Raw genomic sequence first — 12763 nt, 5'->3', positions numbered from 1 at the left:
CTGTTTGACATTTATAAATCAGTGACATTCCTCTCCACAGCTCAGTGCATACAGATCGCTTCAGTCATGCCAAGGAGGGCCCCTCATTTCAGTCAAGGGTGGATTTGGGCATCCTTGGCCTTTCCTTTTGACTTGAGGAAGAATAAGCCTAAACAAATCCAGTGTTGTTAGCTGGCGCGTTCACCTACCACCATACAATGTGACCCGCTCCCTCAGGAGGAGAGAGTGTGGGCTTTTTTAGGATCAAACCCTGCCTCTGATGAATTTGTGCCATCTTGAGGGCTTGGGTGTCAAAGCCTTCATCCCTGGGTGCAACACCTCACGCCTCACATCTTCATCCGCCGGCACAACAAATGTCGTGTTTGTCAGTTTTGTAGCACAAATAGCCGTGGTCTCATTCTGCTCAGTGCTGGGCCAACAAGCTGGATGAAGAGGAGATGACCAGTTGGATTTCACGCTTCCCATGCAGACCTATTTGCCGCTAACAAAGCTCTACCGGGCTGAGCCATATGAGTGGGTCTGCCCCAAAATTCTCACAGTCTGGACTTTACGTAGAGAGAAAACATGATGAGAAAAACATAACCAGTGCTGTGCACAAGGTAACGTTAACGTCGGCCAGTTATTGTGCAATAAATGTCCATGTTGGCTTCAGCAAGCCTGACCTGTTTAACCGCTGCTTGTTTCTCCAAAATCCTGAGGGCTGATATGGCCTCTCTGTTCCCCTCAGCGCTGGCAGAGCCTCTGCTCCTCCCATATAGCAGCTGTGCTGGCATTCGGGATGTCCTCCCATTGCAGTTATGGTGGCCCAAACACACGATGGCCAGCATGGAGAGGCCAGGTCCTTGGTGGCTGTGGACCAGCAGCCATTTGGCCCATCAAGAAAGAGAAGTCTGTGTTTCAGGCTGCTCTAAGTGGGAAGCGCGAGGAGCGCCATGAGGGCACGGCCAGCACAGGGGCTCGTACACGGCCAGTCACCCACAGCCTTGGTGACGCCACCCTTGGCCACCTCAGAGTGAAGAGGGACAATGGCTCTTGAGCTCTTCCTTCCCGCCTTCGTGCCTTGACACTGAGGGGAGAAGCTGCTTTAGGAGATGTGGGGGTGAAAGGAGGACAAAAAAGTCAGAACTGAGGGAAAAAAACAGCTGGAATGGAGAGGAAAAAAAATCATACAGCAGCGAAGGAAAACTCGGACAGAAGTGAGGGAAAAACTAGAAGGAAATCAACCGAGGGAAACCGCAGCTCCGCGGTGGCGGGGAGGCCCCTCGCCCGCGGGCCGGGGCAGCGCCGTGTGCGGGGGTTGCCTCAGGTCTCCTCGGGGGGCGACGCCCGGGAAGGGGAGAGGGACCGGGCGGCGCCAAACGCGCTCCCTGCCCGGGAAGTGCCTGGAAATGTGCGGCCGGGGCAGAGCTGGGGGGCCGAGGGAAGGGGAGGGCGCTCCCCGGCTCCCCTCCCACCCTCTCCGGATAAATGGGCCGCCGGGAGGCGGCGGGCGGGTGGACGGCGGCAGCCTGTGGAGGAGCGCGGCCCGCCCGGCCTCGTTCCCCGCCGCGCCCAGCGCTCCCTGCCGGCGGGGCCGCCCCGGGCTCCGCCGCGCGTACACGGCCACATCCCCCGCGGCGCTGGGGCGGGGGGATCGGGCCTTTCTTCCCTTCTCCGGGGGCCGCCTGACGGGCGGGCAGGACGCGGGGGCCGGGCGGGGGGAAGGCGGCTGGAGGAGCCCGGTGCGGCTGCTGCTGGCTCTGCCCCCCGCCGCAGACTCAGCCCGGGCTCCGGCAGGCTGGTGGCGGCGACCGGGACTCAGGAGGAGCCCCCCCGGGCTCCTTTCCCCTTCCCCCCCTCCGCGGCGGGCGGCGCTGGAGGATTTTCTCCGGCCGCGGCCCCCTCGTTGCCCCCCAGACATGGTAGGTCACCTACAGCTGCAAGGGATGGACGAGAGTCTGAAGGAGAAGAGCCGGGAAGGCTTGCTGGACAGCCCGGACTCGGGGCTGCCCCCCAGCCCCAGCCCCCCTTTCTACTCCCTGTCGCCCGGTGAGGGTCGGGCTGGGGGCAGCGGCGCTGCGGACCCTCCGGGGCACCGGCGAGAGGCCAAGGACGGCAGAGGGGTAAGAGCCGAACCTGGGCGCTGGGCTCTGTCCTCTGGCGGGGGGTAAAAGGCTGGCAGAGCCCAGAATGGGGGGCAGCGAGGGACGGGCCTGTGCCCGCAGAGTGGGGTCCCCCAAGGTTATGTCCCCCCTTGGTGCCTGCCCTGCAGTGTTGGACTGTGGCTCTCCGGGCAGCTTGTGCTCCGTCGCGGCTGCAGCCCAGCCCTGGCACCGCTGCGGTGCCCAGGCAGGGGCTTGGCCCAGTGCCGGACGGGGTTTTCTGATACACTCACAGAAATGTTGGCAGTTTGGCTGGGTAAACTTTAATAACGGCGTGGGAGTGAAACCCAGGTCTGAAACAGGCTCCCCTGCTTACCTTAAGAACAGAGAAGTGTGATTGCTCCTCGGTGATGCTGTCCTCCCTGGTAGATACAGGTTGGAGCTGCATCTGTCTGGACCGGGGCAAGGGATTCCAGCTCCCAGCCGTCCTTCCCCTCTGGCATCCCACATTTGTTTTGTCAGGAGCGTGGAGCCACGTTTGCAGGAGCCCTGGCTGAAAGAAAGACCCAACTGTCCGTTAACTCGGGGCAGCGTACGGCTGTGTGTCCGGGATGGATGTGCTCTGGGGAAGGCTGGGTGCTCCTGCCCTTGGCTGGGGCCGCGTTTTGTGGCATGGGGCTACATGAAGGGTTTGTGCTCGGCGTGGCCGGAGCAGGGTTGGTGGTTTGTAAGCTCAGACAGCTGGCAGAACACCGGAGGGTTCGCTTAGCCAGACACCGCACCAGTGAAGCGCTTGACTGTGGAGTACGATTTGAGTAGATTTATTATGACTATTATTCTGCTTTATTTTGTTTATTTCTACCCCTCAGCTATAAAACCTGTTTTTAAAACACAAAGTTCAGAGCATAGGAAAAGGTAGTGGAGGCTTTTAAAGGACGATGAAAGTTCTTCCCCAGGGATCTTTCAATTTTTTTTTTTTAACATATATAAAAGACATTTGTAGGTGTATTCAACACAGTTAATTGGCTTCTATACAGAAGAAAAACTGCAGCACGGATCTTTCTGTGGGGAAAATTTATCTACCTATGGATTAATGACAATTCAACGACTTCTTCCCTGCAGAGAGATTTTGCAATTTCTCACACCCTCATTTACTTTCTCAAGTTCTAATGCTATTTTAGCATATTATTGAAAACTGCTGTTGGCTCCCAAACATGCCAAAACCTTCCCCATGAACAATGACTCCTTCTCACCAGACCACGGTGAGGAGGGTGTGACGTGGTAATTACGAAAATAAAATCTCCAACCCGCTAAGGCTGCGGTTCCGAACGTGGAGCCTTACCTGCAGATGGCTGGGTGTGTGTGCCCTCTTAATGGGACTGTTTATGTACAGAGAGTTACCCACGCACCTCTGATCTGGCAGGATCAGGCTGTTGCTATGTATTTGTAAAATAAAACGTGGGAGGGAGATGAATGAAGGTTTGCTTGACCAGAAGACGGCTGGGGTGGAGGTGTCTGCAGAGCTCTGTAACGGGGACATGACGGCCTCTGCTGCAGGAATATGACAGTTGGCCACCACTCCTCCCAAGGAAGCCCTTCGATAGCAAAGATGAAAGAGCATGAGAAAAAACCAACTTCAGCTCTTGGGATGTTAGGACTGAGACGTGTAGTGAAAAAAAAGTTACTCCTGTGATCTGTGTAAGGCAAAATTATTTTTTCCAGTTATTTTAAAATTTTGATCTTACATTTTACACGTTTCAGAGGAACTCACACTGTAGATGTTTCCAAATTTCGTGTGATGTCGCAACAGCATGGGTAGCTCTGGGCTCCTGCTGTTGAGAGTATGGGTTTCATACAGTGTGGATATTTCCATGCCTTTAGTAGGTACAGAAGGTTGCAGAGGTCTTGACACTGAAACCAGATTGACTGTGTTACTTGGAGTGGTGCAGGATTGTGCTCTTTAACGCTGACAGTTTGGTACACTGCAAAATAATGAAGTAAACAGGAACTTTCATACTACTTGACTCTGCAGAGAGTTTCACTTCTCATTTCCACTCTGCAAATACTGTACTTGCAGCTGTTATTAAGAAAGCAGGAAAAATACAGCGAGCATTGCTTGCTTCATACCTCTAAATTTCAGTGCCTAATTAGCTTTAATCTTGCCATTAAACAAGGACTTGCAGATCTATGAGCAATTACACAATCCATGAAAGTGCTTCTGTTTAACTCTACTACTTGGCTGTTCATCGGAGCATGCAGAATTGGCAAATCAATAATTGCAGCTATTTGCACACCAAGGCATGGGCTTTTTTTAATTGCCTCTTATATTAGTGTTTGTTTTGCTTATAAACGTGACAGAGCCAGGAACGCAGCCTGCGCTCTTTGTGCTACAATACTATAAAACCACATATAAGCTCAGTCACTAATGGCCAAAATTCTTGTATGTACGGTTACAATAAATTGCTGTCAGGTGAAGAAACCAACATTCCAGATCTGTGGGAAGTATTTCATGCTATTCCTTGCTGCAGACCTATCAAAACCACCAGTCGGAACCCAGTTGCGTTCTTTTGCAGTCAGCTATTTTGCTCCAACTTCACAAATATGTTGAAGAATTTTTCTGCTATAGGACAGCTCTCATAGAGACTAAAATGCGATCGCATGCCCTTATCGAAGACTTTCTTGTGTGTAAAATCTGTGCTCTCTCTGCTTTGTGTTATTAACTGTGACTCTAAAAAAGTAAACTCTCTTCTCTTTAATAAGCATGACTTTGTTTCAAAGACAATGCACCATTTATTCACATTTAACCAGCCAATTCGGTTACAGCTTTGGGATCCAAGAAAATATGAAAGGCAATTTAGGGCCAGAGTCATAAATACCACAAGTTCAACACCATTTAGGGACTTTTTTTTTATTTTACTTGCAGCACAGGAGAAATTGGCTTTTACTTTTTCAAATAAAGTCCATGTAGGGAATTCGTCAATTGTTTTGTGCTTAAGTGCAAATATCCTAATGAAAATAGAAGGTGACTTTTACCTAGTTCTGCCTTTTAAATCTGAAATGTGATTAAACCGATTCATAGGACGTGGGTTACTGAATTCTCTAGGCTTTGAATGTGATGCTGGGCCAAAACGAACATAAATACAATGAAATAAATCTCTAATAATATGCACAAAGAAGCAGTTGCTGGAAGGGTAGGGAATGAAATGACATCCAAGTAGCCAGATCTGCTCAGAGTTTTCCCTGTTGTTGTTGCCCTGGGATATGGTTTTTGGCTAGAAGAACGGCTTTTGGGCTGTGCTGAAATAAGCGCTTTGCATTCAATAGCGTAACTCTGGATAGATAGCAGGGGAGAAAAGGATCACGTTCATCTGCAGAACTATCAGTCCTGCCTTCTTGAAGCAGCAGACTTCTTGTCCCTTCCCAACACTGTTGCCACTGCAACAAGTTCCTCTTTATATGAAAGGCGTAAGTGTTTGTGCATTAAATCTGCCTCACTGACTTCTGCAGGACCGTGCCCCAGTGGATCAGCTGTCAGATGAATGTCCCCACGTAGGGAATTTCTACTCACATTCAGGAGCTGTGCTGGACAACAGTGCGGTGCCAGAATCAGTCTCGTGTGGTGGGAGGAGGTTCCAGCTTCATCTCAAGTGCAGAGGAGGACAAGGAGACCTTGCCCATGGGCACAGCCTTCGCAGGCATGGTCCTGACAACGGGCTCCGGATCAGCATGTGTGCCCACCCTGTTGGATTTATGGCAGATACTAAGAAGTGAAAACAAACCCAAAACACCTCTTCCTGACATGCTGCATGTTGAAGAGCCCTTGGAACACAGCATCTCATCCTACGCTGAAAGCCTCGCCTCACCTGCAAACCGCAACAGATTGTCCCTTCTGGGCAGATCAGGGAAACAGTCTCAGGGGTCTCATTACCTACTCTGAAAAATGTGCTGGTGTCTTCCTGCTGTTTGATTTCCATTGCGTCCCCGCATAACACTGTGGACAATAAGCAAAGCAGCACATGTTTCCCACTTGAGATGGAAGAGGGAGATAGGCAGGAAGGGTGTAATTCTTTGAAATAATAAAGCCCTGCTTTCTACCTGAGGTCTGCATTTACTGTTATCACCTCCAAATATAATCTCATCCGGCTCTAGTATAAATTACACATAATGTGCAATACGTGAAGATATTGGGAAAATAAATGGTCTGTTAAACAAATATTGCTTATCAGCTAGAGCGGGGAATGTAGACGTGTGTCAAATAACTCAGCCAGATCTTTCATTATAGCTGTAAATAACAGCTGAGTAAAGTGACATTTTCATGGACCTGACATGTTACCGTAGTGGGAAATGTGGTGAGAGATTTGCTTATGGCCCAGCTAAGCCAGGAGCTGGGAATTTGGGAAGCTGCATCCTGTTCTTAGCCCTGATGCTTGGAAAACAGTTTCCCCTTACAGTCCCTAGAGATCTAATGCCACATCTTGGTGCCTTCCATGCAGCAACTGTAGCAAAAGGAGTGGGTCAGTCCTGGTCCTTCTTGCTCTCTGGGGAGTAGGTTTTGGGAGGTTTATTTATATCAAGTTCCATTAATTTCCTTTCCTTTTTGTTGCTTTGCTGCCTGCAATTTGAGGCTGAAGAACAGTCTGTATATTTCAGGCCAGTTTCAGGCACTTTTTTCCTCCTCTTTGTTTACTGTTTGATAACTCTCCTTCCATTCACATAAGTTACCCCAAATGAGAAGTATCTTAACAGAACCCACTGAGTCTACATAATTATTAGGGGTAAAATTGCATTATTCTGCCTGCTGTGTTATTTTTGCTGTTGTTCAGAACCCTGTGATCTAAATACCCCCAGGAACCAGGCACTGAGGTGGCAGCTGTGGCAGGTATGAAGCTGTGACATGGAGCTGAAGGACGTGTCTGTCCTGAAGCCAGAGCCCCCATAATACTTAATGCCCCCATGAAGGAAGTGCTGTTGGTTAGCTGTAGCTTGAATTCCGTTCAGCAACTGATTTTATCAGTGTTTATCTATGTGCTACTTGAAAAAAGCAGAATTTAGCTGCCCAGGCTGTTACATGCCTCAAAGGCATCAGAGGGAAAAATGCAGCCAAACAAGAAATCACTTTGACTTTTTAATAATAGTGTAACCCTTTGCTGGCTGAAACAAATCGTGTACTGGAAAGGAAATAAAAATGTGATAGCACATTTACTGCTTTATTTTCCACTTGGCTCTGTTTTGAGGGCATACATGTGGGACTCACTTTTTAATCTCTTATCTTCCCTTTCACCTTCTCAGCCTCCCTGGGCTACCAGACTCCTCCTGTCCCTGCATAAAGATTATGGGGTCGTGGTGGCTTTTGCAGAGTTGCATCTGAGAAGTAGCAGCACAGCTCTGATTAATGGGGACAGAAGAATCGAGTCCCAGCTGTAGCTCTAGGGTTTGCTCTGTGGACAGACAGACCTCAACTGTGGATCACTTGTGGACAGCTTGGTCTAAAGACATGTGGGTTTCTCCTCTTCACCATCAGTGACCCCCAATAGTGTGTGACAAGCTCTGCTCCTGCCAGCGCATCTGTGGTGTAATAAAGAAACTCACCTTATTTGTGAAGTGTCCAGAAATCGCCGAGTGATTGCTAGAAATGTGCCAACGATCATAATTTTCTTAAGGGAGCTCAGCGGTCCAGCGTTCCTCTTCTTTCAACCATGCCTGTGCAGAAGGAAAAAGAATTGAGTCAGTATTTTTTTTGACAAGCAGAACTTTTTTTTTAACTTTAAAACAGATTGGAAGGAGCTGGTGTCAAACTTGTGCCAAAAAGCCAGCTTTTGACATGTGCCAAACATATAACATTTCAGCCCCAAAGACAAATCTTTTGGAAAGCTCATATCTCCTGTTCCTTGCTTCCCAGCTCCAGGTGAGATGCAGGAGCAGATATTTCAGAACATCCCTAGAGGTAAAACAAAATGTCATCTGAAGCGCCTTTCAGTTGCTGCTGTGTAAAACCTGGACTTACTATTTAGTGTCACTTTCGCTCTGTGCAAGAAATTCAGACTGCAGGGTCTCACAGATTATCTCCATTTTTAGGCTGTGCTTTGTGGGTTATTTACATCTGCCATGTGCAGACTTCCAGGTGACTTCAAGGTTCCAGCCTGCAGCAGCTCATGGTACCATGGATGAGTTGTGTAATGGTTTCTGCCGGGTGGTAGAAGTTGCTGGCTCTGGCTTGCCCATGTCCACAGTTGTCCCAGCTTTCTACATTAATCAAGCCAAGCCTGCAGGTCTGAAGTTAATGCTCATTTACAGCATGTAAAATGCATGATAAAATGCCTTTTGTCACCTTTCCCTGCCCAGAGCAAGGTAAAGTATAACCCACAATGGAAATAGTCTCATCACCACTCCTTCCAGAACTAACCCGGAGAAGACTTAATCCTGCTCTCACCAAATTCAGTGGCAACTTTTTGACTCTGATTTCGGTCACGCCTCACAGAGCCTGTATTTCTCCGTGACACTGGCATTGTTTCTGCAGCATGTTCTTCTCTCCCGTTCCCTGCTGTGGGACCCCAGCACACAGCGGCTGCGAAGCCACTTCCCGAACAAATCAGGAACAATCCTGCTAAGACCTCAGCTCCCACATCCTCATCTCTAGGGGTGTTTAGAGCACTCTTAGTGTCAGCGTGTGTTAGCAAGAAGTGTGAAGATTTGTTTGCCTGGAAGCACTGAAATGGCTTCTTTATAACTACTTTTTTAAAACTTCACTTTACAGATGCCCTTTGCTGAACTGTTAAGAGATTTCTCCTACGTTGATCTAGCAAAGAAGCTCATGGTTACTATCCATCCATGGAGTTTGACTCTTGTGCCCAAATGAACCTCTCCTCATGCACAATTTGTCTTTAGAAAGAGCTCTGCCTATGTACAGACTGTTAAAAGCTGGAGATCTGCACCCTTGCGAACTAAGGCTTGTCTGATCTAAACAATTCACAGTTCAGAAGCAAAGAGCTTTATTTATGACCAGAAAGGCTGCCCTTGCCCTCCCCTGTCATGAGTGTTGAAAGCAAGCCAGGATTGAACTTTGCCTTTTGGCCAGTGTTTGGTAATGAGGGTGAATGTATTTTTTTTCTCTCTTTCTTTTCTTTTCCACCATACCTATGCAAATACTGTCGTTTTTTTCCCCAATGAAACTGAAATATTCATATTCAATCAAAAAGACGGGTTGGCCGTTATACTTTACAGTTTAACACAGTAGTAAAGTGCAGGGATATTTCAGTGTGAAAGGAGTAAACAGCTTTGTGGCTTTGGGACAAAGAATTGAAGGGCTTGGTGAATTCAGACGAAGCAGTGACATTTTTTGCCTCAGCCCAAGGCAGAAAGCCCAAGCCACTGGAGAAAACCAGACCTCAGCTAGTGGGAGCTGATGCTGTTGAGTGGACTCAGCAGAGCTTTGCCAGTTACCACCAGCTTGATGGACACCCTGGTGAGCATTTGGGGACAAATGCTGTCCCTCTTACCCAGCATTGCCAGTAGGAACCAGGTCACAGCTCCAGCGTTCCCTCCTGTACCGCCCAACCAGAAGATGCTGGGGAAGGTGGGAATGATGGCAATACAAGAGCGGTATCCTCAGTGGGTTCTGGGAATCCTGAGATAATCTTACTTACACTGATGAAATGGGGCTGTGATTCTCGCACACTATGTGTGGTGGAAGGTGGAAAAACTTGGTGAGCTTTTCAGCCATCTAGGGAGCTTTCAGCCCTTCACAGAGGCTGCCAGTCGTCTCCTTTAAAGAAATCTTGTGTCTCTGCGTGTCATAAATTGCTGCTGACAGAAAAGCGGTGGCACGGACCAAAACCTGCAATGATATTTTTCCAGGAGGGCAGGATTAGGCTTGATTAGCTGCTGGGCTGGGTCCAGACACCAGACACAGGATCCTTACGTGTGGGAACTGATGTTTAAGAGCACTCCAGTGTGGAGAAGTGGGATTACTCATTTTTTGTGGGCAGAGGAGCCTAGGCTGGACTGCGACAATTTGTCAGAGTCAGTAACTTTAGGGTGTAATTAGTCTTAAAAATCCAGTTTCTGGTGTCATGAATTGGAGCAGCTCCATTCATTAAAACCGTCCTGGCTTGAAACTGGTTTCCTGTATTGCAGAGGCCACAATGTGCCCCTGTCTCACCCCACACTCTGTTGTGTGTGGTTAAATAGAACATCCCTTGGAGCATCACAGCCGTTTTTAACATGGAGACTTCAGCAATTGCAAGTCAACCACTTCCCCCGCTGGATCATTGCAAGGGATACATTACTTTCAGCATGTATATATATGAATATATACACACGTCTCATTTAAGGAGACCTACACCCCCTAACTCAGCAGACTTAGGCCCTATCTCTGTGTTACATCAGACTTGGAACACTTCTCCATACTGGTGCACTTTAAGTCTTTGTTAGACTTGTTAATTCAAAACAGTGAGGGCAACATCAGGGCTAAAGAAAACGCCCAAACAATTGCGATTTCTATGAGAAACAAGAAGAGGAAAGGAAGGGCCAGTACTGAACCTGCTGCTGCCGCCTGCTCAGCTCCCAGCCCCCGTGCACGATGTTCCGTGGCAGCCTCTGCTCTTGTGTCCCAACACTTGCTGTGCTCTTCTTTTCTGCAGATGCCTTACCTGCTCCTGAACCCATCCCTGCCGGAGGTGAGGCCTCGGATGTACCCTGTGTTTTTCGGAGAAAGCATTGAGGTCAGCCCTGAGCCCGTGCAGGAAATCAGGTACAGATGGATTTGGATGGGTTGGAGGGGATTTCTGTCTTTTTCCAGGTGCTCTTCTTTCTGTAAAAAATTAAAATGTGTTTACAAGTGGGAGTCACGGTTATTTTGATGGGAAGGAAGGGACAAGCGAGAGGGCAATCCGTGAATTAAAAGGGCACTGACAGCAGCAGAGGTAGAAGGGAAGAGGCAAGAACTGGAGAGACACTGTAAGAGAAGGTGGCTTTTCTTCCAAGGCCAGCTTAAATCCAAGGTTATAAGGGAAAACCATTCCCACCTTTGGGCTTGATGGCTTCCACTAGTAACCTGATGGTCTTTATCCTGTTCCCTGCTGACCTGTATCCTCAGAAGCAACAACACCCTTATAATTGGCACCTGTTTTTGTTAGCCCTTGCAGCAAAGAACCAACATTAGACCAGCCCACAGAGACAGAATGATCTCCTCCTCATGAGGAGATGGTCCTTCAAGCCAGTGATGGAGGGTTCTGACCTCCTGCGGGGCTGGTGCAGTGGCCTGTGGATAAACCTATCTCTCTGCTCCTCTTTCCTGCTTTTGCTGGTGTGGAATGTACTCTACAAAACAGCGTGGAGCAGTTACACATGGCTTGGGGCAGGGGCGGTGGGAGGACTGTAAACCCAGTTCCCACCTCCCTCCTCAACCTCTGCAAACGTCTCTCTGGAAATGTACCCCAGTAAATCTCTGCTTGCCGAGGAACTGCCGGCGGGCATGTTTTTGTGGCGATTACATGGGAGGCTTGTTTTATGTGTGCTGAATGACTTGCTTACACCCTAGCTGCGCAACATCCATTACAGCGGCTCAGATTACATGCGGTGCACCATCAGTCAACCCCCCTGCGGGTGGAGGTAATGACAAGCACACACCCAGCTTTTAATCTTTTATACCTGGAGCTGCACATTCCTTGGAGGAGCATTTGGGGAGCGGGAAAAACAAGTGAAAGTCCTGCTGCTCTCCGTGGCCAGGGATTCTAGGAAACATCCTTTACTTGGCCCGGTTTCCATATGTCCCTTCTGGAGGCCAGCAGAGAACAGGCAGGGCAGTGACATCCCGCATTTTGTGGGTTCTTCATCTTACGGCTGTTGACATGGCCATTTGCTTTGAAACCAATAGCTTGGACCTTAGCCACAGCTCACAGCATCTCTTTGCTTTTACCTGCTATTCAACCATTGCTTGGATTATCTGTAGGTCCCAACAAGCAACCTCACCTCTCTGCACTCATTGTCTTCCACTTTGGGCCGTAGGGTTTGCATCTGTCCCGGTGCTTTAAGAGGTTGTAAAAGTTCCCAGTTTCGAAGGGTTAGAGAAGAATCCTGCCTGTCTTCCCCGCTTTGCTCCCTGGGCTGTGTTCCTGATACCTTGCTGTTCTCTGCAGGTGCAATTCTGAGGTAAAGTACGACTCTGAGAAGCATTACCGGGATGACATCTTCTACGGCCCCATCCCCACCGTCACCACCTACAGCGAGACGGTCATTGCTGCTCCCAATTGCACCTGGCGGAACTACAAGTCCCAGCTGATCTTTGAGCCCCGCCAGAAGCCTCTGAGGTTTCAGAGCACGACCATCATTTTTCCTAAGCGTGCCAAGAACATTTACCGGACCACCCTCAACTACAGCTTGGGTTGTGCCAAGCGTTGGTTTGCCTCCAGCGTGCAGCTGGAACTCTGCGAGGAAACCAGCCCGTGCGTCACGTACAGCGAGACCCTCTGATCCGCCCTGCCGCTGGCAACCTCGTGACCTCAAGGAGGCTGCGGCCTTTGCTGGGTCTCTGACTGGGCCCTCATTGATGGCGACTAAATATTCATATCTGGAGAACACGTTGTCTTGGGTGAGGCTGAACTGGCTGGGAGGAGGCTTGCAGGGCATGGGATGGTTTTGATCAGTGAAAGGCTGGCTTGTATTTTGCAAAGTTCCTGACGTTC

The 12763-nt window shown here is 49.2% G+C and overlaps 1 protein-coding gene across 1 annotated transcript; it reads left to right on the top strand.

Moving 5' to 3' along the window:
- Positions 1–1883: 1883 nt before the first annotated feature.
- LOC308047160 (refilin-A-like) lies at positions 1884–12551 on the top strand (the record flags this gene model as incomplete). The annotated part of the gene is made up of 3 exons (XM_080355456.1): positions 1884–2102; positions 10721–10830; positions 12218–12551. The coding sequence occupies exons 1-3, from the start codon at positions 1899–1901 to the stop codon at positions 12549–12551; spliced, it is 648 nt and encodes a 215-aa protein (XP_080211582.1). The 5' UTR covers positions 1884–1898.
- Between the last annotated feature and the right edge of the window lie 212 nt (positions 12552–12763).

Source organism: Nesoenas mayeri (assembly GCF_963082525.1).
Source record: "Nesoenas mayeri genome assembly, chromosome: 17".
Taxonomy (NCBI): Eukaryota; Metazoa; Chordata; class Aves; order Columbiformes; family Columbidae; genus Nesoenas; species Nesoenas mayeri.
This window is presented reverse-complemented; position numbering and strand designations above follow the sequence as displayed.